This window comes from Nansenia antarctica (genome assembly GCF_963989245.1).
Source record: "Nansenia antarctica genome assembly, chromosome: 12".
NCBI lineage: Eukaryota > Metazoa > Chordata > Actinopteri > Argentiniformes > Microstomatidae > Nansenia > Nansenia antarctica.
The window spans coordinates 32,131,273-32,159,097 of NC_137682.1; the positions used below are offsets into that span (position 1 = coordinate 32,131,273).

Below are 27,825 nucleotides of genomic sequence, written 5' to 3' on the forward strand. Positions count from 1 at the left end.
GGAGCCATCTATCAATACGTCCTGAAACACGTCTTCACTGAGGAGGGGCCTGGTGAAATGAGGACCTTCATGGAGACGGTGGTTGATGGGAGATGGGAGCCAGACACAGCGCAGAGTTCGAACAGAGGAGAGAAGACACGTTCAAAAGCTTTGGGAGACGGAGGGAGGAAGAACGCCTGCACTCTGGGTGCAGTACCATTCCAGCACTCTGGGTGCAGTACCATTCCATGCTCCATGTCATCAAGATCTTCATCCAAACTGAACGGCTTTCAGACCACGACGAGCACCTGTCCTGCAATGTTACCAGGATGCTGGACATCTTTGAAGAAGTCTTGTATCATGTCAGATATAGGCCTATATCAATACGGAACATCTGAGTTGAGTACCCTAGGTTTCAGTGGTGTGCCGTCAGGGCCAGCAAGGCCTTCTCTGCTGGCCTAAACATCATCAGAATATACATTTTATTTTAATATATTTTTTCCACAAATATGTATTAATGATTCCCCATAGTCTATTCTCTTCATTTCATAGCTTTCCTCTTGGTTGCGCTGCTTCCAGTCTCCGATTGAGATTTGGAGGGCTGGCCTTTATGTTAGAGCTTTTATTCAATCAAAATGTGTTGCTAGGGGGCTCCAAAATCTGCCCGCCTGCACGTTAAACGGTGCCGCGAATCCGACCTGTAACTTAACGTTGGAACGAGAAAACCTGTGGCGTACCTAGTAAACCTACGTAGATGCGAGCAAAAGCAACAACGGCGCCTGCTGTAAGGCTCAATGATGTCAGCACCCAGCACGTCTTTTGATTGGATACGCACTATTGATACGCACTATTGATATTCACTATTGAGATGCGTAACTATGCCGGTAGATGTGAAACTTTTGAAAGTGCGCAGGGAAACGGAGCTCCGTTGACTGATCGATAATACTGATCGATTGTGTCCTGTTTTTGGGTAAACAATAACTTTCATTTAGGGGACACAATGAAAGCGCCAAGTCCACAAACAGAGGAAACTACGTTGAGCTTCTTTCTTTTCTGGCTGAAAACAACCCAGATTTACATTACCACCTGTCCACAAACAAAGTGTTTACTGGGACGTCAGGCAAAATACAAAACGACCTGATTTTTGCTATTGCTGAAGTGATGGAAGAAGAGATCAAAATGGAGATTAAAAAGGCACCCTTTGTCGCTATTATGGTGGACGAGACGACAGACGTGGGTAATGTAGCGATCTTAAAGATGTTAGTTTAACACTCTTCATTGTAAATGCGGATTTATTGATTAAAAATGCTTCGGAAATATTAATATAACTCTGTTGTACTTGTCTGACTATGTTAAGGTTATGCAACGCCCGGTTATACTGTGTTTCTGTCTAGTTTCTAGAGCCATGGCGTCATAACGATGGTATTAAGAGGAAGAATAATTCAGGTAGGAATGTGTCGGACATCACTGAAGGCCTAGGTGTGAAATGCACCGCCCGCCACTGCTAGGTTTATAGCCAGCGGCATTTGTAACTAAATCATAATAACAATAAATCCCAAAAGCAATTAGATGCACCAAACTTTCTAGTTTTATTCCTATCTATATTCTGAAGGCTTTTACAGAGAGGGGTTTGTTAATATATCATTCATAGCCTGATTCATAGCCTGATTTATTACATTGTATTCCTAAAAACAATGCCTCATTTGCATATTTAAGCATAACATTTCAGAAAACTTGTAGTACAAAAAAGAACTGTCTTACTGTAAGAGATTCACTGGGGAAGTTTCATGGTGATCTATTAGTCATCTATTATAGTTCACATGTTGACCTTATTCCATCTATTATAGTTCACATGTTGACCTTATTCCATCTATTATAGTTCACATGTTGACCTTATTCCATCTATTATAGTTCACATGTTGACCTTATTCCATCTATTATAGTTCACATGTTGACCTTATTCCATCTATTATAGTTCACATGTTGACCTTATTCCATCTATTATAGTTCACATGTTGACCTTATTCCATCTATTATAGTTCACATGTTGACCTTATTCCAGGTACCTCATGGGTTTTCCTATGGAAGTGATTAGACACCTTTACAAACACATGGGTGATTTCTTGGTAAATAATTTATTCCAAGATTAAAATATATCTGATAATATTCCCTGACTAGTAGGCCTAGTGTCTGCAGATTCAGACTTCGCTTAACAAAATATTATTCCCAAATTCGTTAGCCTATAGGCCTACTGCATTAGGTTAGGGTTAGGCCAGGGGTCTTCAACCTTTTTCAACCCAATTGGCGGACCCCCTGCAGTACCTCTGCGGACCCCCTAGGGGTCGCGGACCCCCGGTTGAAGACCACTGGGTCAGGCTCCATTCCTACACCTGCATTCCTAGTCAGACTGAGAAGTCACCGGAACCTGTAGTGCTCATTTAATGAGTCGTGCGTAATTCAATCGTGCTTCTTCCTAGGCCTACAGCTTTGCGTTGATTTCTAAAAAGAGTGTTCCCTAATTCGTAAGGCTATATTCGTACTGCGTTAGGCTGCACTACTAGCTCTACACTTTGCACCATGTTGTGACGTTTTTGATTATGAATTGGTGTCACTTAAACTATCTCTCTATGGCCAGACCTATATCTTTCGCCATAGTTTCGTAAATATCAGTGTCATTTCCTAAATGACGCACCTAGGCCTATATGGTAAGCCGCATCTGTCTGGCAAGACCCATCATTCACCCAAGTCATACGAACGGACAAAGATAGAATCATATATCGGTGCAAGGTGATGATTGAGAACATGTGTTTCCGCCAAGCCAAACTTGATCGCACTGTAACATAGTGATGAGTTATAATGTCTGTGCAGAGGTGTCAAAAGTATTCACATTCATTACTCAAGTAGAAGTATAGATACTATGGTTTAAAAAGACTTCTGTAGAAGTTGAAGTATCAACTCAAGCTTTTTACTCAAGTAAAAGTATAAAAGTACTGGTTTCAAAACTACTTAAAGTATAAAAGTTAAAGTAATGTAAGGGGAAAAAAATGCCATTAAGGACAAAAGCTTAGGCCACGCCACAGGGGCCTATAGTGCACTACCCCACCTCCCCCCCAAAAAACTTTTTTCTAAAGGCCATAATGACTATTATGTTATTATTAAAATGTTAATGTTGAAACATTTGGGATGCACTTGTTTCAGACGCATTTATGCCCATTGAAAATGAACACATTTTAGTACAATGCAAATACATTAAAGAACCATATATGTGTACTACTGAGCATTAACATGTGAACACGGAAGATATGATGACTAGTTGCCTAAGTATTGTAATGGTGCAAAAAGTCAAACGTCAAAAGTCAAACGTCAAAAGTCAAAAGTCAATAGCCTTTATTGGAACTGTGAGGGCAAAACCATACAAACCATAACAAAGTAGTGATTCAATATTTCCTGAAAAAACACACACATACACACAATCTACATCAGCATCAGAGTTACCAATAAGCTTTGTTCAGCCGCAAAAGCAGCAGGTTCTCAAAGTTCTTTGAGCCAATGCATGCTCTTTTTGGCCTGAAGATCAGCCCTGCGACACTAAACAGTCTTTCACAGGCTGCTGAGGCAGGGAGTCCCGTATTAAGTTTGAGTGATAGCTGGCACACAGCTGGGAAGGTCTTCAGTACCTCTACTGTGTCTCCTGGGCACCCCAGGTACGCATCCAACTGCTGGGACGTTTCAAGAGGGCCGGTCTTCTTCAAGGAGGAAAAGAAGTCCTCTTCCTCAGACGATTGGGAGCCCTCACTGAAGTGTTTCTCGTCCTGACAGTCCAAGTGGCTTCTGATATAGTGAAGGCCTGTGGAATAAAAAACAAAAATCATGACAATTTATGATGACTATATGGCAGTATTGTAACTGTGTATTGGATAGTGATGTGTGTGTCATTAAATGTAATTTCAAACTAATTTCACTGTCTTCATAGAAATTACACATATTAAGCGGAAGTGAGACACTTACCAAGTTTGAGGATATTTTCGTCACTTGTCCAACAGGTCTTAAATTTGGGAACTAGAATGGCTGCGGCTATCAGTTCTGGATCTGCAAGCATCTCTCCGAAGCGTTTCTCAAGGCCTGAAAGAAGTGCAGCAATCAAAGGCTCACAGAACTTGGAGGTGACTTGAAGGTGCTGTAGCTTGGTCCTTAGCAGAGTTATGGTGGGGACCAACCATCCCATCTGCACACTGGTTTCTCCCTGAAGAACATCCAGTGCCTTTGCAACTGGGCTCATTGTCTTCGCATATTCTGCAAGAAATGCAAGTTCCACTGGAGTAAACCTGTACAAACAAGAAGAGAAAAACACAACATGAAACATTAAGTCTACTTGATGTAGCACCTTCAACTGGAGGAACTGATCATTAAAAAGGAAAAATATTGTCATCTGAGACTTTTAGAAATGAAGTTGTGTTGCTACAAATCACATTCATAGTAAATATGGGGACTGCATATTGGCATAGTGCATACGTGTTCTACAGTATTCCAAGTATAAAACTGTGACTTAATCTATTGTTAATCACTTCATTAACTGTAAGGCAGAAAAACAAGCACTTACTTGGGTGTATCTAGTTCACTGCAGACAGCTGCAAGGGCTCCCTCGCCTTGTTCTCGTGTTATTCTCACTATTCTTTCTACGGCTGAGAAGAGTGAATTCCACCTTGTAGCAACAGGCCTTACGAGTTGGAGTTTGCAGTGGTCTTCAATTACTTCAGATGCAGTGGTTGATCTTGAACTTTTATTCCACAGGCTAGAGCATTTGGCAAATGTGGACCTTGACACGCGCTTGTACAGTGGGTTGACCTCTGCTTTTGAAGCATCAACTGTGGACACTAAATTGAGGAGGTGGCAGGCGCAGCGATGGTGCTTGGGTAGCTGGTATTCTAAGTAGTCATCTTCTTCCAACAGGGCTCCGGCATCAACAAATTCAACACCCTCAAGGCTTTCCTCTTCTTCATCGTTATCATCATTTTGCCCACCATCATCCTCTTCTCCATCACCCTCTCCTACAGGTTCAGCATTGTTGTTCTCGTCAGTTTGCCCATAAACTCTGAAGGCTTTCAGGAAGTTTGATCCGTTGTCAGTTGTAGTGCGAACGATCTTCTCTCTGACATTGAATTCTGTGTGAATATCATTTAGGGCACCAGCCAGGGCAGAAAAGGTATGTGACCCTTTAAGTTGCTTGCATGCCAAGGCAGCACAGGATCTCTGCATGGTCTGGGGGTTAAACCAGTGCGCAGTGACACCAATGAAACCGCGACGGTGTGCCGTCCAGCAGTCTGTTGTTGTTGCTATGAACTCAATTTCACTAAGGGCAGCTTTCAGTTTTCTTTTCATTTCAACAGAGGCCTTTGTGACTTTGTTAACAACAGTATTACGCGTCATGACATTTGTATTTGGCTGAAGATGTTGCACAAGCTCAATGAAGCCCTGTTGCTGAACAATGTGTGGTGGGTGCAAGCCTTGGACAATGAATTTGAGGACTACTTCATCCACACTTGCCTGGGACACTCTTCGAGCCTCCCACAGCTTGGTTTGTTTGGAGGGTGGGGTCAAAGAACCTTCAGTGGATGACTTCCTTTTGAGGGCTGTTGAAGAAAGTTGCATGTACCTCTCTAGACGAGTGGGGTGTTTCTTCTGTGGAGAAAATGAATGCACAGGCACAGATTGAGATTCATATTATTTCTCTCAAACCACAAGCTGAGACTATCTAGGACTTCCGCTGTATTAAATGTCACGCTGGAAGTTCATGAATGGAGGTCAGACTACAAGTTAGGGAGCAGTTTCACTGGTCTATGCAATTATGTTGAGCAGACCAGAATATTGCCACTTAAAGCTGTTTTAGGACCACAAGCAGCTGCAGGCATGACTGAAGAGTAACATTATTGTTAATGGCACACACCGCGCACATTTCTTCTCCCGTGGGAACATAATTAACTCTTTACAGCAACAAACACGGTAAAACTCCGACCTCAACACATGAAGGATTACAAATGAAACATTGAATCATAGCCTACTGCTAGCAAGCAAACCATGGCATGTTCTTAGCCATAGCAAACATTGCAAATTTACCATTAGTACGTTACTAGGTTACTACAAAATGTCGACTGATAATAACAAACTTTCAGCTTACCTCAATATGCTTTTTCAAATTAGACGGTGAGTTTTTGAAGGCCATTAGCTCGTGGTACTTGGGTGCGCAGAGCTTGCAGCGCATTCGAAAGGAGTTGTTTTTGCATCCAACCATTTCAAAAAATTCTTCCAGGTACGGCCAGGGATGGAGAAGGGTTGGCTGATCTTCCTGGCTATCAACCTGGTTGATGCTGGTGCTTGGTTGGGACATTTCGCTGTTATTTTGAGTCTCTGGCACGGTCACGGACATCTTTGGCTACATACATCTGCTTTCCTTGCTGGAGTGTAATTTGTGTCATGTGCAGCAGATGGAATGCATCTCGTACAAACCAATAGGGTGTCGGAATGGTATAATGTTTATACTTCTCTCATCCAACCACAATCAAATTCACTCTATCCGGATGGCGCGACTTTTTTTGTGTGTGTTTTTTTTAACGATGAAAAGCTGTAATGAAAACAAGCTGAAATGAAATAGGAGTAACGAGGCTATTTTTAAAATGTAAGGAGTAGAAAGTACAGATAATTGCGCGAAAATGTAAGGAGTAGAAGTAAAAAGTCGGCTGAAAAATAATTACTCCAGTAAAGTATAGATACCCAAAATGTCTACTTAAGTAAGGTAACGAAGTATTTGTACTTCGTTACTTGACACCTCTGAGTGCAGGGTGGTCTGGGACCCCGCCTCTGCGTCCAGGAAGAAGAGCTTGGAGCAGAGCCACAGGGGAAGTCTTTGCCACAGGCTCAGGTTGCGACATATGTCAGTGTCGACGACTCCTGCAGGGGGAGGAGAGAGAAAAGATCAAAACAGATTGGGATTAACTGTCTTCATTGACTTGATTGGTAGCATTAGCATCATTAGCATTACCATCACCACTTCGTGAGCTTAGAATGAGAAGGTTCTATCTCCGTTTAGAATGATCAGGTTCTATCTCCGTTTAGAATGATCAGGTTCTATCTCCGTTTAGAATGATAAGGTTCTATCTCCGTTTAGAATGATAAGGTTCTATCTCTGTTTAGAATGATAAGGTTCTATCTCCGTTTAGGGCAGTTCAGAGATATTGAGCATCAAAGTTTTTACATTCCATTATGTTTTGTGAGATGGAACCTTTGTATTTTATGAATTACTAACTCAAAAATTGCAACATTTTAAAAATAACACCACACAGGCATTAATAAACACCTAATGGATCAGATTATGTAAAAAAGCTCAATTTTGACCAAAAATGGAGATCCTAGAACCTTATAATTGTAACGTCACGACTTCCAGGTTGGGTCAAAGCCCCACTGACCTGGGTGGAGGCTGTAGCAGGTGACCTCCGCCCCCTCCAGATTGTTAGCCAGCTCGCGCGTGAAGAGGACGTTGCACAGCTTGCTGTTGCAGTAGGCCCTGAGGCTGTGCCAGGCAGACTGACCCGGGGGGACCAGGTCTTTGCGGGAGCCAATCAGGGCGAAGTCCAGGGTGCCCAGGCGGTGCAGGAGGCCCGACACGTTGACCACGCGGCTCGGACCGCACCGCTTCAACCGGTCCAGCAGCAGCGAGGTCAGCAGGAAGTGACCCAGGTGGTTGACGCCGAACGCCGCGCCGAAGCCGTCGCCCGTGCGGCCGAGTCCCATCATCCCTGAAAGAGGAGAAGAGAGGCCAAAGCGTGACGTTAGAATTATAAAGGTTCTATCTCCATTTTTGTCAAAATTTAGTTTAGAGGACAAATGCTTTTGCATTCAAACATCTGCCCCATTTCCCTCCCTCCCTTCCTTCCTTTCACTCTCCCTCTCCCTCTCTCTCCCTCTACCTCCCTTTCTCTCTCTCTCTCCATCTTTCTTTCTCCCTCCCTCCCTTCCTTTCACTCTCCCTCTCCCTCTCTCTCCCTCCCTCTCTCTCTCTCTTTTTCTACCTCCCTTTCTCTCTCTGTCTCCCTCCCTCCCTCCCTCCCTCTTCAGAACTCACCTGCATTGTTGATGAGCAGGTCCAGCCTGTGCTCCGTCTTCAGGAAGGTCTCAGCGAAGCAGCGCACGGACTCCAGACTCCCCAGATCCAGCTGCATGAACACCACCTCACTGCTGCCACTCTCCTGCAGGACAGATAAGAACTAGTGGAACACTGGAACACTGGAAATACATAACGATTCTAGAACACTTAGAATTTGTGAGCTTAGAATGATAAGGTTCTATCTCCGTTTAGGGCAGTTCAGAGATATTGAGCGTCAAAGTTTTTACATTCCATTATGTTTTGTGAGATGGAACCTTTGTATTTTATGAATTACTAACTCAAAAATGTCAACATTTAAAAAACAACACCACACAGGCATTAATAATATAGATAGAACCTTATAATTCTAACATCATGAACTAGTGAAACAAACACTAGAAATACATAACGATTCTAGAACACTTAGAATTGTCTTAGATGTGATAGTCATACTAACAAATACAGCCGGTTCACAGTGTTTACAGCACGGAGAGCAACAATAGATGTGTGTTTGACACCATTCCTCATTCCGTTCCATGCATTAGGCTACAAGGAGCATTGTGACTGCCAATGATGGCACTTTTTTCTTATGATGGCTGACGCATAGACGATTCACTTACCTTTGAAATCCCCTAGTATATGTCTTAGGGTCACTACAGGGTAACAACGTAAATTATCTAGGACAAGTAGTTCTGATTGTGGTGGTTGACAACATTGGCCGGGTAAGGGTAAGGGTATGGGTCACGTACCCTTCTGATGTCACATAGTTCATAAGTAATCATTCTTTACCTGAGACAATGGAGACCAGTTCAGCAACTATTCTACACCTGAGACAATGAAGACCAGTTCATTCTACACCTGAGACAATGAAGACCAGTTCATAGGTAATCATTCTACACCTGAGACAGTGGAAAGTAGACATCTTAGGAGACACAGTAGAGGGGAAAGCAGGTGTCTGTGTCTCAGGAGACACAGTGCTGGGGGGTAGTAGATGTCTCAGGAGGAGTAGTTAAGATGTAACCTGAAGAGATGGAGGTCTTCAGTCTACGACGGAAGATGGGGAGTGACTCCATCTCTTCAGATGGGGAGTGACTCCATCTCTTCAGGATACACCTATACTGCTCCTCCTGAGACATCTACTACCCCCCAGCACTGTGTCTCCTGAGACATCTACTACCCCCTTGTACGATTTCACCAATGTCTATACATCTTTGTTCTTCTAGCACGACGACTGCCAATGGACCCTGGCCTATGCATAGACTACTTTTCCTGCTATGACTGTTGGAAAGATGATTCACTTACTTAATGTATGATTGTAAGCTGCTTTGGAATAAGGTGTCTGCTAAATGCCAAACATGTAAATGCAGTGCTGGGCTGTGAGTAGGGTGGATATCCCTGTGGGGGATCAAATATACATTGTAAAGGTTTAATTGTGTTAATATTGTATATATTGAAATTACCTTTGAGGCACAGGAACTGGGGGAGGGGTCTGTCTGAGCAAATCAGCATAAGTAATCATTCTACACCTGAGACAATGGAGACCAGTTCATAAGAAATCATTCTACACCTGAGACAATGGAGACCAGTTCATTCTACACCTGAGACAATGGAGACCAGTTCATTCTACACCTGAGTCAATGGAAAGTAGACATCTTAGGAGACACAGTAGAGGAGAAAGCAGGTGTCTCATTAGACACAGTGCTGGGGGGTAGTAGATGTCTCAGGAGGAGCAGTTCAGATGTAACCTGAAGAGATGGAGGTCTTCAGTCTACGACGGAAGATGGGGAGTGACTCTGCAGTTCTGAAACCAGTGGGAAGCTCATTCCACCAGCAGGGAGCGAGTGTAGTGAAGAGATGTCACCGGGCAGCGTGACTGCCGTGTTGGCGTTGAGGTGGGGGGACCAGTCCCCCAGCAGAGGTGGAGGAGTGGAGTAAACAGGCTTAAGTTTGGGGGGGTAACTTCAGCCCATCCACTCCGCTCTCCACCTCTGCTGGCCGACTGGCCCCACCACCTCTACGCCAATGTGGCAGTGACGCTGCTCAGTCACGTCTCTTCACTATGCTCACTACTGCCCCCTGGTGGAATGAACTTCCCATGGCTGTCAGAACTGCAGAGTCACACCCCATCATCTGTCAGAGAATGAAGACTCATCTCTTCAGGCTACACCTATACTGCTCCTCCTGAGACATCTACTACCCCCCCAGCACTGTGTCTCCTGAGACACCTGCATTCCCCCCCCCCCATACTGTTTCTCCTGAGACATCTACTACCCCCTTGTACTATTTCACCAATGTCTATAAATCTTCGTTCTTCTAGCACTACGACTGCCAATGGCCCCTGGCCTATGCATAGATTACTTTTCCTGCTATGACTGTTGGACAGATGATTCACTCACTTAGTCAAATGTATGATTGTAAGTTGCTTTGGAATAAGGCGTCTGCTAAACACCAAAAATATAAATGCAGTGCTGGGCTGTGAGTATGGTGGATATCCCTGTGGGGGATCAAATATACATTGTAAAGGTTTAATTGTGTTAATATTGTATATGTTGAAATTACCTTTGAGGCACAAGAACTGGGGGAGGGGTCCATCTGAGAAAATCAGCATAAGTAATCATTCTACACCTGAGACAATGGAGACCAGTTCATTCTACACCTGAGACAATGGAGACCAGTTCATTCTACACCTGAGACAATGGAGACCAGTTCATAAGTAATCATTCTACACCTGAGACAAGGGAGACAAGTTCATAAGTAATCATTCTACACCTGAGACAACGCAGACCAGTTCATAAGAAATCATTCTCCACCTGTGACAATGGAAACCAGTTCATTCTACACCTGAGACAATGCAGACCAGTTCATTCTACACCTGAGACAACGCAGACCAGTTCATTCTACACCTGAGACAATGGAAACCAGTTCATAAGAAATCATTCCACACCTGAGACAATGGAGACCAGATCAGTAACCATTCTACACCTGAGACAACAAGACACAAGTCCCACTAGAGGACGTTGGGCCCTCATGCCACCCTCATGGAGTCAGTTTGGTCAGGAACATGCACACAAGTAAGCCTCTGGAGGTCATTCTGTAGGGCTCTGGCAATGCTCCTCGCATGATGGCCCGTCTCCCGGTGTCTCCTCTACGATGTTGAGACTGTGCTGGGACACACAGCCTCCAACCAAGATGGCCTCCAACCAAGGAGCAAAACTAGGTGAAGAGGAAACGCCGCGGACGGAACAGGGTCAAAGCGCTTCTTCGTCGTTAAAAAAAACTAATGAGTTTCAGGCCCGTAGCCTCAAGCAGGGCCCTTCTGGGTCCAGTACAGTGAAACCAACCGGATAAACAAAATCCACTGTCCTTCCACGTGCTGTCCTGTCTGGTGCCAGACCAACGTCCTGGCAGATCCCAGAAGAAAAGGATGAACCCAGCGATTCCAAACATCTGTCCATAGTGTCTCTAGACTGCCTCTACTGTCTCTAAATTGTCTCTACTGTCTCTAGACTGCACAGCAAACCTTGCGCCGGCACATATGGATGTACCATCCTGGGGAGCTGTACTACCTGTGCAACCTGAATGGGCTGCAGGTACCGCCTCATGTTACCAGTAGTGACAAGGGCACTAGCAACATGCTAAACTAGAGAAAAATCAGTCAGGAAGGATAAGGAGAGAGAAATTGTCTGTGGCCACCACCTGCATGACCATTTTCTTTTTGGGGGTTGTCTTGCTGTTGCCTCTCCTGTCCACCTGTTGTTGCTTTCATTTGCACCAAAGCAGGTGAAATTGATTAACAGGAAATAGTTTAAAAGGAATAACTAATGAAGGGACAGATGGACAAAAAAACTGAAGCAAGTATGGACGAACAGAGGGATGGAAGAAGAAAATAATTAACAGAGGAAAGAATATAAGAAATGAAGAAGAAAATAATTGAAGAACAAACCAGGGCCGGCCCAATGCATGTAGCCTGTTGTTTTGTTGTTAACATCGTTAACTATTTTGTAGGGTTCACTTTATTTATTTGGAATATTTTGCACTCTTAAATTGATTGTTCACTGCTATTTATGTCAAAAATATATATATATATTTGTTTATTTGTGTTCATTTGTCATTGTCTTTAGTTATAGACCTTGTTATGTGCAAGTTTGTTGCTTTTATAGTTTAAATGTTGACTATTATTTTGAATAATTTGCAGTTGTAAATTGTTATTTAGTTTCTACAGTAGCCTATAGCTGTTTTGTAGTTAACAAAACGATTTTGTAGGGTTCACTTTATTTATTTGGAATATTTTGCGCTCTTAAATTGATTGTTCATTGTTATTTATTTGTCAAAAATATGTTGGTTTTTATTGGTGTACATTTGTCTACTTATAGACCTTGATATGTTAAAGGTTGTTGCTTTTAATGTTTACATTTTGACTTCATTATTTTGAATAGTTGTAAATTGTTATTTAGCTTCTACAGTAGTCTATCGCTGGTGTTTGTTTTGTAGTTAACAGAACAATTTGTGTTCACTTTATTTATTTTGAATATTTTTATTTACTTGTGTTCTTTTGTCATTGTGTTTATTTATAGACCTTGTTATGTGCAAGTTTGTTGCTTTTATTAAAAAATCTTGCTTAGAGCCACAAAAGTCCCAGGGCCGGCCGAATGAACAAACATGAACAAGGAAGAACAAAAACGAACTAACGGAAGAATGAAAGAATGGTTACACAAAAGAAAGAACTGAAGAATGAACAGGAGAACAAACAGAAGAATTAAAAAGATGAAGAACGGACAGATGGAAGAACTGGCAGAAAACAACAACTGAGGAACGAATGGACAAATGAAAGAACAGACTGAAAAATCAACCTCATCTTCATGGAGTTGGGGTAGTGTATCTTCATCTTCATGGGGTTGGGGGAATGCGAGCTGCTATCGGGAGCCAGTGAAGGGTGTGAAGGAGGTGGGAAATATGAGAGAATTTGAGGAGGTTGAAAACCAGACGGGCAGCAGCATTCTGGATGAGTTGCAGAGGTCTGATGACGGAGGTGGAGACTCCAGCCAGGAGTGCGTTGCAGTAGTCAAGGCGAGAGATGACCAGTGACTGGACCAAGAGTTGAGCTGCTTCTCTGGTGAGGAATGGTCGTATCCTTCTGATGTTGTAGAGGATGAATCTGCAGGAGCGCACTGTTGCTGCGATGTTGTCCGCACAGGATAGGCAGTTGTCCAGGATCACTCCCAAGGTTCTTGGCTGTCTGGGAGGAGGTTGCAGTAGAGTTCTCAACTGTGATAGAGAAGTCTTGGAGAGGGCAGGGTTTCCCAGGGAGGAAGAGTAGCTCAGTGTTGTTAAGGTTGAGCTTGAGGTGGTGGGCTGACATCCATGTAGAGATGTCAGCAAGAAACACAGATACACGTGTTGCCACATGTAGGTCAGAGGGGGGGGGGGAGACAGGAAGAGTTGAGTGTCGTCTGCATCACTGTGGTAGAAGAACCCAAGTGAGGAGATTACCGAGCCAAGATACTTGGCATAGAGGGAGAACAGTAAGTCCCCTAGGACAGTCGTGCAGCTCGATTATCATTTGCCAGAGAACAGCAGAATTGGCATGTTCGCCATTGGCGCCCGGTTCACATCTGGCTGAAATGACTACCCTAACGTCTGGCTGAAATAACTACCCTAACGTCTTGCTGAAATTACTATCCTAACGTATTGTTGAAATGGCTACCCTAACATCTTGTTGAAATGCCTACCCTGCCTACCCTTTCTTGCTGAAATGATGCAGAGAGAGTAAACCAAAACTACAGGACTATGGATGAAACATTCTGGTGCATTCTTTGATGTACCCTGTCACTCTCAAATACACAATAAGAAAAATAAGAAAAAAAAATAAAAAACCTACCGTACTCATTCTACTCTCACAGCTTTAGGTAGAAAGGTTCAATCCATGAATGCATGGTTGAAACCAATGTTCCTACCTGGTGATGCTTCCCAGTCTACGATATGCCATTATTTGAAGACCTGGAAACAAAATACAGGTTCAATTACTATCTCAGGGTGATTTGTTAGCATGTGTTACAATTCTCAGCTCTCACTGATCTTTTTTTAGCATCCTTTTAAAACCAGATTTTAATATTTAACTATTTGTATTTATGTTTTTACTATCTGTGCTTTTGTTTTACTTTTTATTTATCCATCTATTCTTGTTCTCATGATTTGAAGGTGAAATGAATGGAAGCTATATCTAAAATGTATTACAATGTTTTGCTCTTACTGCATTCTATCGACAAATCAGTCAAGACAGCAGTTTACAGACAAACAGTTCAGTGTACTATTACAATACCAGTACAATGTATCCATTTTGGGTTTTTAAAACAAACATGTGTCCAGTGTGGTGTTAAACTGACAGCTACCATAAAGGTCTCCACCAGGACTGGGATTCTCTGGACCAGAACAGGTGCATTGAGATGCTGCAGACCTGAGGGAAAGAGACAACGTTACACTATAGGACACAACTTAACACTGTACCGTAGTAGTTTATCAAGTTTAGGCTGGGTTGCACCAACATAGATTAAACGAATGCTGTTTTAGACTTAAAATAGGGTTAGTAAATCTAGGTTTAATATAAGCTAGTACAGTGTTTCCCAAAATGTGGGGCGTGGGGGGTACTGCAGGGGGGGCGCGAAAAAAAACAAAAAACAAAACGCCCTTAGTCTGTGTACTACGGTAGCAGTCGCACTGTTATTCTGTTCTTGTATGAAGGTACGTCCTAATGCTGAAGAGAATACCGAGTCTGCTTTACTTATTGTTCATACGCGATTCATGTGCACCCAAGCTCAACACATATATACCATATATCTGCCATACTTCCGTTATATATCGAAAAATATGATGATAAATACATATAAAACGGAGGTATGATATATATGGCAGTCTCACGCGCCTGTCACGTCTCCAGTACATTAGAACTTCGCATCCTTTGATACATATGGCGGGATGTAAGGATCTTGTAACTTCGCAAACAATGGCAAAATTGAAATAGTTTACTCTATGTTCAACTGCCGCGGCGAAGTTACAGATCCTTACACAATACACCTTAGGTCTATTCAACCAGGTCATTTAAGTCTATTCAACCAGGTCATTTAGGTCCATTCAACCAAAACCTTTGTTGTTTTTTTTTTTTGCATTTAGCAGAAGCCTTTATCCAAAGTGACTTAAAACAACAATTGTCTTAGTAAGTGAATCGTCTATCCATCAGTCATCATCAGAAAATAGTTATCTATGCTAATGTAACGGAGTAGAAAGGGCAAGTTCAATTATAGCTAAAATAGGTATAAACTGCGCCCTCTAGGGGTTAATGACGTGGTATATCCGGGGTGTGTCCGTGACCCGGATGCTGTGTCCGTGACCCGGATGCTGTGTCCGTGACCCGGATGCTGTGTCCGTGACCCGGATGCTGTGTAAATATAGCTGGACAGTGCATTTGCACGGGACGTAACGTGATCTCCCTCAGTTCATTCTTAACCACTGAGACGGTAAGGTCATGTTTTCTGCAGGGTCTGAGATCGCATATAATTTAAGAGATTATTAATGTACCTATGTTTTATTTGAATGTTTGATAAGTAAGATAGCTGTTTTGAGTTTCCCATTCATAGTATGTTAGTTTGGAACATATCACGAGTTTGTTAATGTGAGTTTTCTGTTGTTAACAATGATGGCGCTAACGTGAATGTCCGTGTGTAACATCATTTTAGAATGTAGCTCGATGACCCTGCAAGTCCCGTGTCCAGAAATTGATGCACTGTTTTCTACAGGTAATATTATTATTGTTGTGTTATTATATGTCTGTTGTTCTGTTAGTAGACCGTATTGTATGAGGTTGGGTCTTCCACCTCGCTAGTTTGCAACACGCTCGCGGCTTACCTAGCAGTCAGGTAGCAGCCATTGTTGCACGTGGTGCGCATGCGTATTCCAAGTGCGTGGTTTTTCCATGCATTTGGATGTTATGATTTCTTGTTGTTGTTGTTAAATTGATACCACTATATGATCGATCACACAAGTGAAGATTTATGTAGTCTACACATTTTGTATTTTTGTTTTATATTATTGTTATAATTTGTGTAGTGTGAGTGACTACTGTATGGGTCAGTGCATTCTTAACCACTGAGACGAATGTAGCTCGATGACCCTGCAAGTCCCGTGTCCAGAAATTGATGCACTGTTGTTCTGCAGAATAAATGAACGTGAGCCATCCAGCTGAGAGTGATTCATGAAAAGATACACCCCGTCACATTGGTGCCGTGACCTGTGGACCTGAAGTCAACTCTTCACCTTGACCCGGGACCACTCTGCTGGATCACTCTGCTGGACCGCTCCTGCGTGCTGTCTGGTGGGCGGCGTATGGTTTCACTCAGTTCATTCGGTGATGTTATGCACAAATGGATTGTTGAATTAATGAATGTGATCTGTGATTTATTTTAGTTTTATTGCTGTTTTGGTGACATTTTTCTTTACTGGTCTTTTATCTGATTAGTCTGTATAGTACTGTTTTATTGAATTGTAATTCAACATGAGCCACAGACCAGGATGTTTCAGTACGCCACTAAGCAGTAGCATTGGGAGGGGTAGAGCGATCCTCCTCAGTGGAGGTAGGGGGATTCCAGTGTTGAGTTATGATAGTCCTGTTCAGGGGGGTGATGTTCATGTTGTGGGTAGTCAGGATGCTGCTGGGGCCCTTTCAGTTAGTGGGGACACAGTTCCTTCTCAGAGCCAAGACATTGATCATGCACCGAGCACACGGGTCAGTGATGCCCCATCCCCAATCTCTGCTTTCCAGTTACCTAATGTAGTGAGCCAGATGAGTGACATAATTAGAGATGTTGGTCTACAGCTGGCAGATAGCATACTTGCACGTCTTGACTCAACGCTACCTCCTCTTAGCACTGCGCATGCACAGACCACGCCCACTGATACATCCACCCAGAGTCTAGACCTGTCCCAAGTCCAGTTGGTACCTCACAGGAGGGTGAAGGAGCCTCCAACGTTCAGAGGGGATGATAAGGACGCAGTGAATGTGCGTGAGTGGGAAGACATAATGAGGAGTTATGTGAAAAAGGCGAACATCAGAGCAGATCAGCAGGCGGAAGAAATATTCACCCATCTCAGGGGCAGGGCTAAGGATGTAGTGAAGTATGGGACGAGGAGCAGTGGCATTAATGTCGCTGAAAACCCAGAGGCCATCTATGGTCTTCTACGTAAGCATTTTGCTGCTGTTCCCTGTTCACCTATCCCCCTAGCCGACTTCTACACCACGCTGCCGAAGAGTGGTGAGGATGCGTATGACTACTGGCTACGCCTCAATCAAGCTGCAGATGTTGCCACTGATCGCCTCAAAGAACAAGGTAAAACACTTGAGTGCCCTCTCCTGGAGGTGACACGTATGTTCATCAGGAACTGTCCATCCAAAGAGCTTGCCATGACTTTCAGATCAAAGACGATCGATAAGTGGACTGCTGTAGAGGTCCAAGATGTACTTGACAGAGTTCCACACTCAGGTGTGCTCGAACGGTGTTGCCGCAGCCGTGAGTAAAAGGCCCAGTGAGGGTGTGCTAGTGAACAGAGTTGAGATGTCAGGCACTGATATGTGTTCACCTGAAAAGCAGGATACTCGCCCAGACAAGGGGGCAGAGGCCTTTGAACGTATCATCTCAATGCTAGAGAAAGTCCTATTGGAGAAGTCTGCTCCTGCTAAGGACATGTCAAACAAGCAGTATAGACCCAGCCCCCCCAGGATTGAGGGCCTGAATAACCTGCCGTGTGCTGTGTGTGGCGACGCTAGACACTCTGCTTGGACTCACTGCCGTGACCAGAGGCTCTGCTTCCAGTGCCATTCGCCTGGACACCCCAGATCCAAGTGTCCGATGCAGGGGCGTGCCCAGTCGGCGCAGCAGGGAAACTTATAGATCTGCATTCAAGGGAGGACTGTGCAGATCCTGTTGATATCTCTCCCAATGATGAAATGGCTGATTGTGAGTCAACATACAAGTCATTCATCTCCAGAGCGCCTTCGAACAAAACAGTAGTATTTCAAGGTCTACACCGAGTCCAAAGGTCTGATAGTTTATTCTACACCACTGTCTCCGCTGCAGATGTCTCTCTTAGAGCGATGATAGACAGTGGTTCTATGGCATGCACGCTTAGCGAGGCTGCGGAGGCGCGTCTCTTGCAGCGTAACCCTGATCTGAGAGGATGCCCCGCTGATGATGTCATTATCATAGGATGTGGTGGTCACCGAGTTGTACCTAAGGCAATATACAATGTCGATGTGGTGGTGTATGACTGCAAGATGGTCATCCCAATGCTTGTGGTGCCTGGACAGACCGATGACATGATACTAGGCAGTAATGCCATCAAGAAAATCCTAGAGTTGATGAGGAAGACTGACAGCTATTGGCGGCTGATATCTGAACATGGTGGTGGCAGTCATGGGGACTGTCATCACTTCTTCTCTCTCCTTTCCAATACAGAGAGATGGAGGGGTGAGACAGTGCCTGAGAAGGTTGGCACACTGAAGCTACAACAGTGTGTGGTGCTACAGCCAAATAGTGAGCATCTTGTATGGGGCAGACTCCCTGTGTCGGCACCTATATCAGAGGGCAGTACGGTAGTTGTGGAACCAACTCAGTCCAGATGCAGACCGAATAAAGTTCTGGTTGGCAGAGTTGTTACGCCGATGTGGGGCGACCGATGGCTGCCTATGAAGGTTGTGAATCCCACCGGTGAGCCGGTAGTGCTGAAGCGAAACACCAAATTGGCGGACGTGTTCCCCTGCATTGCCGCTGAAGATCTGTCCCCGCCCGACCACATTCAGTCTTCCCCACAATCCGTGACTGGTGAGTCTGTAGCAAGGCCCAAAGAAGACATCAGAAAGGCACTGGAGGAACTTGGTCTACGCGACCTAGACTTGGACGCGTGTGAAGTCTCTGACCTGTGGAGAGAGAAGCTTTGTCAGCTTGTTGTGAAATACGAGTCAATCTTTTCACGCCACAAGTTGGACTGTGGTGAGGCGTCTGACTTCGTGCACAAGATACATCTGGTGGACGAGAGGCCATTTCGCCTGCCCTACCGCAGAGTGCCACCGAACCACTACGAGAAGCTGAGGTCTGCCATCAACGACATGGAGGAGAAGGGCATAATTCGTAAGTCCAACAGCGAATATGCCTCGCCCTTGGTTCTTGTGTGGAAGAAGGATGGAGGATTGCGCATCTGTACGGACTTCAGATGGCTTAATGCGAGGACAACGAAAGACGCACATCCGCTGCCTCATCAGGCTGACGCGCTGGCTGCACTAGGTGGTAATGCCTACTTCTCCACAATGGACCTTACCTCTGGTTTCTACAACGTGCCTTTACATGAGGACCACAAGAAATACACTGCGTTCTCCTCTCCCTTTGGCCTGCATGAATATAACCGGATGCCTCAAGGGTTGTCCAACAGCACGGCTACGTTCATGCGGATGATGCTCTAGATCTTTGGGGATCAGAATTTCACCAGTCTATTGTGCTACCTAGACGATGTTATGGTCTTCGCCCCTACAGAACAGCTGGCACTCGAGCGTCTAGAGATGGTTTTCTCTCGTTTGAAGTACAACAATCTCAAATTGGCTCCAAAGAAGTGCTATCTTCTGCGGAAATCAGTACGGTTTCTCGGCCATATCATCAATGAGTCAGGAGTGCAGACGGACCCTGGGAAGGTTGAAGCCATTAGCCAAGTACAGGTATCCGATCTGATGGACAGTGATGGGGTGTCTCCTTCACAGAAGAAGATTAGGTCCTTCTTGGGCATGATGCTTTACTATCAGCACTTCATTGAAGATTGTTCCTCTAAGGCCAGACCCCTATTCAAGCTTCTCTCTGGACAGAACGCTGGAGAAAAGGCACGCAGAGGGAGAAAACCAGTGAAGAAATGTCACAATCTTGTAAAGCTCAAACCAGCTGACTGGACGCCCGAGTGTAGGGATGCTTTCGAGACATTGAAGCGCGATCTCCTGCATTCTGTAACCCTGGCCCATCCTGATTTCGCAAAGCCATTTATCCTAGCAGTGGATGCTTCATTCGATGGGATTGGCGCCGTCATCTCTCAGCTCCAGCCTGGTGATAAAGTTGCAAGACCAGTTGCCTTCGCTAGTAGGACGCTGTCACATGCTCAGTTGAACTATCCAGCTCACCGACTTGAGTTCCTGGCATTGAAGTGGGCTGTATGCGAGAAGTTTTCCCACTGGCTGAAGGGAGTGCATTTCACAGCGTGGTCGGATAACAACCCCTTGACCTACATCCTAACGAAGCCCAAGTTAGATGCATGCGAACAGAGGTGGGTGGCCAAACTTGCTGCATATGATTTCGATCTGAATTATATCCCAGGGCCTAGGAACATAGTCGCTGATGCGCTGAGCCGTGAGCCATTTGTTAAGTCCTGTGTGAGTCATCGCCTGGTGAGGGAGCCTTACCTGTCCTTGCTGGATCAGGTGAATGGAGTAGTGGCTGGTACGGTGCAGGACGCTTTCCGGCTGACTACCAACTGTCAAGGTGTTCAGCACACTAATGTCGACACAGATGAGGTCCTGAGTCCTGAGTCTTCTGGAGGTGCCATTAGTGCTGAGGAGGTGTCTGCTGTCATGGACGTCCATCGTACTGGGGGTGTTTCTCAGCTGCCCTACATTAATCCGGAGTATTTGCAATTGCCCGAGGAAGACCCTTCCATCGCCATCCCACAGAGTCAATTACACAATCTCCAGCAACAAGATGCTGTAGTGAGCAGGGTTCTCTTTTATATGCAGCGACATAGGAAACCAAATGCACACGAGAGAACAGCTGAGTCTAGCTGTGTGCTCAGGCTGTTGAAACACTGGAAGAAGTTGAGAGTGCGTAGTGGACTCCTCTACCGTGTGAAGAGAGACCGCATCAGGGACAAGAGGATCTTTCAGTTCGTCACTCCAGAAGCTCTGAAGCGACAAGTCTTGCATGGAGTCCACGATGCTGCTGGCCACCAGGGTCGCTCAAGATCATCCTCTCTGGCCAGTGAACGATTCTTCTGGACAGGCATGCAGAGGGATGTTGAGAATCACGTGAAGCACTGTCAGAGATGTATTTTGGGGAAGACTCCTGAACCACACGCCCGAGCACCTCTTGAGAGCATCCGCACTTCAGCTCCTATGGACTTAGTGTGCATCGATTTTTGGACCGCAGAGCAGAGCGACAAGAAGACCATTGATGTTCTTGTTGTTACGGACCATTTTTCTAAAGTAGCTCTTGCCTTCCCCTGTCGGAACCAGACTGCGAAACAAGTTGCCCGCTGTCTATGGGACAAGTTTTTTTGCATATATGGGTTCCCCAAAAGAATCCATTCGGATCAGGGAGCTAACTTTGAGAGTCGGCTTCTAAAAGATCTACTAGAGATGGCAGGTGTGCATAAGTCCCATACGACTCCATACCACCCCATGGGCAACGGCGTCATAGAGAGGTTCAACAGGACCCTCGGGGGCTTGATAAGGGCCCTCCCTCCACTGAGCAAGTCCAGGTGGCCACAGATGCTCCAGACACTGACCTTCTGCTACAACTCCACTGTGCATGAGACCACGGGCTTCGCGCCATTCTACCTGATGTTCGGACGGGTCCCACGGCTGCCCGTGGATGTCATGTTTCGTCATGTGCTGGAGGATGATGCCGTTGTTAGTCGTCATGAGTTTGTGCAACATCTGAGGAGAGATCTTTCTGAAGCAGCACAGATCGCTCAAAGGAATGCCATCAGGGAACAAGATCGTCACGCCAAACTGTACAACCGGAAGGTCAGAGGACTGCCGTTGGGTGTTGGTGACAAAGTGCTACTTGCCAATCGAGGTGAGAGAGGGAAGAGGAAGATCGCAGACCGGTGGGAATCAACTCCTTTCGATGTGGTGTCTGTGAGATCGGACATCAACGTGTACAGGATCAGAGATGTTGTCACGAATAGAGAGAAGGTTGTACACAGGAACATGCTGCTTCCGGTTGACTTCTTGACAGTTCCGGAACAAGATGGGAACCCGGCATCCCTAGAGGAGTCGCAGTCTATAGCTTCCTGTGCCAGTGTTCAGGGCTCTGTCACCTCTGATGTTGAAGAGGCCTCTCGGTTGCGCACCAGGGACTGGGTCTTGGAGTCGCCTGAGCATGCGGGGGCAGAGAGCATCCCTGAGGAAGAAGTCAACGGAGGGACTATGCCCGTGCCGAGTGCCTCGAAGGAAGACCGACCAGATGAGTTGCTGGATAGTGTTCCTGATGACTCTGTACCTGACTGCCACACTGATTATCCCCCTGACACAGTATGTGACACAGTACACTCACCTGAAGCTAGATGTGATGCCCATAGTGACCTCCCAATTCTAGTTGAGGTTGAGCCGGAGCAGGTAGTTTGCACACGTTCACAGAGTGCTCAAGTTCCATCAGTTGTCACGAGATGTGGGAGGAGTGTTAGGAACCCAAATAGGCTTATTTGTGAGATGTCAGGGCAGATGCTTAAAGGGAGTACTGAGCCTTTCATAAGTTCTGCATTTAGTTTCATTGCGGCGTCTATGTAGGGGCGTAGTGCATCCAGTTTTTTTTTTCTTTATTTATTTTGCTTCCGGTCTGAGTCGTGACCTAGAGTCATGAGATCCTCTTGTAAGGGCAAAGTTATGTACAACTGTGGGATGTAGATGGCATCTCTTTCTCCTCTGTGATAAGTACGGGTTTTGGTACCAATCTGTCCTTACACACTTCTTATGGAAGAATTTATAATGTTGAGTTTTGGTACATCAGTGCTCGAGATCCACGTTGTTTTTTTGTTTTGTCAATTGTTTGTTTTTTTCGCTCCTGTTTTTTTTACTGTCCTCCGGTTTTCATGCTGTTGCCCCATTTTAGTATAATTTAAGGGGGGTGTATGTAACGGAGTAGAAAGGTCAAGTTCAATTATAACTAAAATAGGTATAAACTGCGCCCTCTAGGGGTTTAATGACGTGGTATATCCGGGCTGTGTCCGTGACCCGGATGCTGTGTCCGTGACCCGGATGCTGTGTCCGTGACCCGGATGCTGTGTCCGTGACCCGGATGCTGTGTAAATATAGCTGGACAGTGCAATTGCACGGGACGTAACGTGATCTCCCTCAGTTCATTCTTAACCACTGAGACGGTAAGGTCATGTTTTCTGCAGGGTCTGAGATCGCATATAATTTAAGAGATTATTAATGTACCTATGTTTTATTTGAATGTTTGATAAGTAAGATAGCTGTTTTGAGTTTCCCATTCATAGTATGTTAGTTTGGAACATATCACGAGTTTGTTAATGTGAGTTTTCTGTTGTTAACAATGATGGCGCTAACGTGAATGTCCGTGTGTAACATCATTTTAGAATGTAGCTCGATGACCCTGCAAGTCCCGTGTCCAGAAATTGATGCACTGTTGTTCTGCAGGTAATATTATTATTGTTGTGTTATTATATGTCTGTTGTTCTGTTAGTAGACTGTATTGTATGAGGTTGGGTCTTCCACCTCGCTAGTTTGCAACACGCTCGCGGCTTACCTAGCAGTCAGGTAGCAGCCATTGTTGCACGTGGTGCGCATGCGTATTCCAAGTGCGTGGTTTTTCCATGCATTTGGATGTTATGATTTCTTGTTGTTGTTGTTAAATTGATACCACTATATGATCACACAAGTGAAGATTTATGTAGTCTACACATTTTGTATTTTTGTTTTATATTATTGTTATAATTTGTGTAGTGTGAGTGACTACTATATGGGTCAGTGCATTCTTAACCACTGAGACGAATGTAGCTCGATGACCCTGCAAGTCCCGTGTCCAGAAATTGATGCACTGTTGTTCTGCAGAATAAATGAACGTGAGCCATCCAGCTGAGAGTGATTCATGAAAAGATACACCCCGTCACACTAAAACCAGGGGCCATTGGCAGTTACAATGCTAGAAGAAGGAACAATTATGTTGCTTTGATTGCTGTTGATTCTGTGCACCCGAGGGCTTAGTCCTTTTCATTCTTGCTGATGTTTAATTTGCTAGCTGCTAGCTTGTTGTAATTCTCAATGAACGTTCAGAGAGGGCACGCGTTAGTTGCGGGAGGGGGGGGGGGGGGAGGGGGAGGGGGAGGGGAGGTTCGCATGAGGCGAGTGTCGCGAAGCGTAATAGAGACAGTAGGCTGAGACATGTTTTAATAGAGACATAAAATTCATTTAATCAGAGACAAAATTATTTAAATGAAAATAAAAATGCCCGGGGGTCGCCAAATGCCACACCAAAAAAAAAAAGTTGAAAAAGTTGAAAAAGTTGCAACAGAAAACTAATTATTTGCAACGTGGCCACATAGTGAACACTGCTTCATAAAACTTCACTCAAACAACCCAGATATGATATTGCAAAGCATGTAGGGTAATGTAGTACAGGACTGCTACAGATTCCATAGCCTACAGAGACATGCTGCTGATGATGTCACAATAGCTCTCTCTGACCCAGAGTTCTGGTTACCCAGGACGATGACAGAACTTGAATGTCAACAAGACAAGACAACGTTGCATTTACCATTTACAATTTACCATTTACAAGTACCAGACAACGAAATCCAGTGAGATGGACATTCTACAGTACCTGAGCCATTTCACACCTTGTGCTCCTTTTCCTCTGGATCCAAACATTTACGACGTTCTGACCTGGTCTTTCTCCAAGGAAGACCTCCGCTGCTTCTTAACTCATCATTTTATAGGAGCTCAGAACCAGACCCAGACCCAGGGACAGGGACAGAATCTCCACCTCCAACAGAACCAGGCCCATGGCCATCTGAACAGACCTATACTCCGTGCTGCTGGTGAGTTTCTTAAAGGTCCACTATATATTATATCAGTGGAGGCTGGTGACTTCCAGAATTGACTTGAATTTTTTTCCGCTTGCTCGCGATGGAATGTTCCCTGTTCTTATAGAAGAATATTAAATTGACTTGTAATAAAACGAAATCGACTACATAAAAAAAATAAAACTGTTCAATAAATCCTAAATGTCCGCGTTCACCCGTCTATAGTCCACACAGAACCGTACAGACCCATCGCGCTTTGTCACCAGCACGATGGGGCTGCACCAGTCGCTATGCGACTCCTCGACCACGCCCAGTTTTAGCATAGAGTCTAATTCCCGGCTCACCACGTCTCGTTTGTGAGCCGGCAGCCTGTATGGCCGCGTACGTACCGTAACCCCCGGTGGCGTAACTATCTGATGCTCTATGAGGCGAGTACGACCGGGTATAGGGGAGAACACATCTGCGAACCTATGTTGCAATCGATCAACGTCCGCCCGCTGGTTCGCCGAGAGATGGTCGCCTACGCAGGCCGGGGCGCTAGTACTCATTTTTGGGACCTCCGGCCCGAACTCATCCTGCTCGGGAAGTAGCGTCACCAGGGAAACAGGGACCACGTCGTTCCATTTTTTTAATAGGTTAATGTGGTATATTTGCATGCAATCCCCTCTATCCGACCGCACTACCTCGTAGTCTACATCCCCAATTCGCCGTGTGACCACGAACGGCCCTTGCCACTTGGCGAGTAATTTAGAGCTAGACGTGGGCAGTAATACGAGGACTTTGTCTCCCGGTGCGAAATTGCGTAGTCTAGTCCCTCTGTCGTACAGCCGTTTCTGACGCTCCTGGGCCTCGAGCAAATGCTCCCGTGACATAACCCCCAGTGCGTGGAGCTTTGCTCGTAGGTCCAGGACGTATTGTATTTCGTTCTTACTGTCACTAGACCCTTCCTCCCAGCTTTCTTTAATCAGGTCTAGGACGCCCCGTGGCTTGCGCCCGTATAGGAGCTCAAAGGGGGAAAACCCCGTGGAAGCCTGGGGTACTTCCCGCACTGCGAACAACAGAGGGTCTAACCACTTATGCCAATTACGACTATCTTCGTGAATGAACTTACGGATCATTGACTTAAGCGTCCGTTTGAACCGCTCACACAGCCCGTCGGTAGCTGGGTGGTACACGCTCGTTCGGACCGCCTTAATGTCTAACAACCCGTAAAGTTCCCTAAGTGTTCGTGACATAAAGTTAGTGCCTTGGTCGGTGAGGATCTCTTTCGGGATCCCCACCCGGGAGATGACCTGGAATAACGCCTGTGCTACACTCTTTGCAGAGATAGTACGAAGCGGTATTGCCTCGGGGTATCGAGTCGCGTAGTCTATGAGGACTAACACGAACCGATAGCCCTGTGAGCAACGTTCAAATGGCCCGATTATATCCATCCCAATCCGGTCGAATGGTGCCTCTACCAGGGGAAGGGGGCACAACGGTGCCCTGGGCACGGCCGGGGGATTGACTAATTGGCACTCGCGGCAGGATGCACACCACAGATGCACCTCTGCCCGAATCCCCGGCCAATAAAATCGAGCCATTATCCGATTGAGTGTTTTGTCGTATCCTAAGTGGCCCGCCATAGGGTTATAATGCGCCGCCTGAAATATAGCTTTCCGGCGGCTCCTAGGTACCAACAACTGGGTCGTTTCCTCGTCCCTGCGAGTGTCACGACTCACTCTATACAGTCTGTCCCTAATCAATACAAAATACGGGTGGGCGCGCACAGCGTCTGGCCGTACCAGCACACCATCAATACTGATCACCTGGTCATAGGCGGAGCGTAGAGTGGCGTCGCGAGACTGCTCGAGGGGGAAGTCGGCTACTGGAGGGAACGCAGGCGGCGGATCTGCGGGTGCTGGACCCACCGCCTCCTCCGGCTCCTCGGCAGCGTCGGACGCCCTCGCATCAGCGCAGAGCACTGCGCACGCCTCACATTTCCCTGTCGGTCGTGCACGCACCCCCGTGGTTTCCCCTAATACCTGCGGAAACCCAGCCCAATCTGACCCCAAAACTAGGGGATGCATGAGGCTCGGACTAACCGCCGCCTTGACACTATATTTTTTTCCCCCATAACGAATTTCGATGGGGACCACCGGATACTGGTGACAATCCCCATGCACACACAGTATCCCAACCCGCGATGCCTCTAACAATGCCCCGGGTCGAACCAGGCGCTGGTGGATCATGGTCTGTTGGGCGCCAGAATCCAACAACGCCTGGTGCGTCTCACGCTGTACCCTTACTGGGATGTAAAACGCCTGTCCTGGACGCGGGGGAGGGGTCGGACTGCCGACGACGCGGATTACCTGACCCACCTCCATCTCGGGGCATTCCCGGCGGAGGTGGCCAGGCTGTCCGCATCGCCAGCATCCCTCCTCTACCGCTCGTGGGGCCGTCTGTGGGGTGGAGGTTGGCCCCCCGTGTGTGTTCCTCCCCCCGGTGTCCCGCCCCGTCCTCCGGGCAGGCGTTGGTGGCTCCCGCCACGGCTCCACCGCAGGCCGTACCCCAGGCCGCGCCCCGCCGGCCCGTCGGCGCGGAGCCGGGGTCGGGGTAGGGCGCGGGCCCGGTGCTGGGCCCGGGGCTGGAACCTGCGGTCGGGGCAGGTGGTTGTCGGGGAAGGGGTCGAGAGCGGCCTCCGGCTCGTCCCACACCCCCATCCTCTGGGCCCGAACCCGGGGACCTCCCCCGGGTGGCTCGGTGCGGTCCAGTAGCTCGCGGAGCATGGCCCGGTGCTCCGCCTGTCCCCGCATCAACTCCGCTGTCATCACCTCCTGCGCCTGTAGCATTCGGGCCAGGTGCGTCACCACCTGGACCGATGAGTCCAT

General features: G+C 46.1%; 1 protein-coding gene across 1 annotated transcript; it reads right to left on the reverse strand.

The window, feature by feature from the left end:
- Positions 1 to 11: 11 nt before the first annotated feature.
- LOC308169067 (retinol dehydrogenase 12-like) lies at positions 12 to 27,825 on the reverse strand (the record flags this gene model as incomplete). The annotated part of the gene is made up of 5 exons (XM_080543701.1): positions 12 to 148; positions 6,796 to 6,924; positions 7,440 to 7,769; positions 8,096 to 8,219; positions 27,505 to 27,825. 5 exons carry the CDS (start codon positions 27,823 to 27,825, stop codon positions 12 to 14), a joined length of 1,041 nt encoding a protein of 346 aa, XP_080399827.1.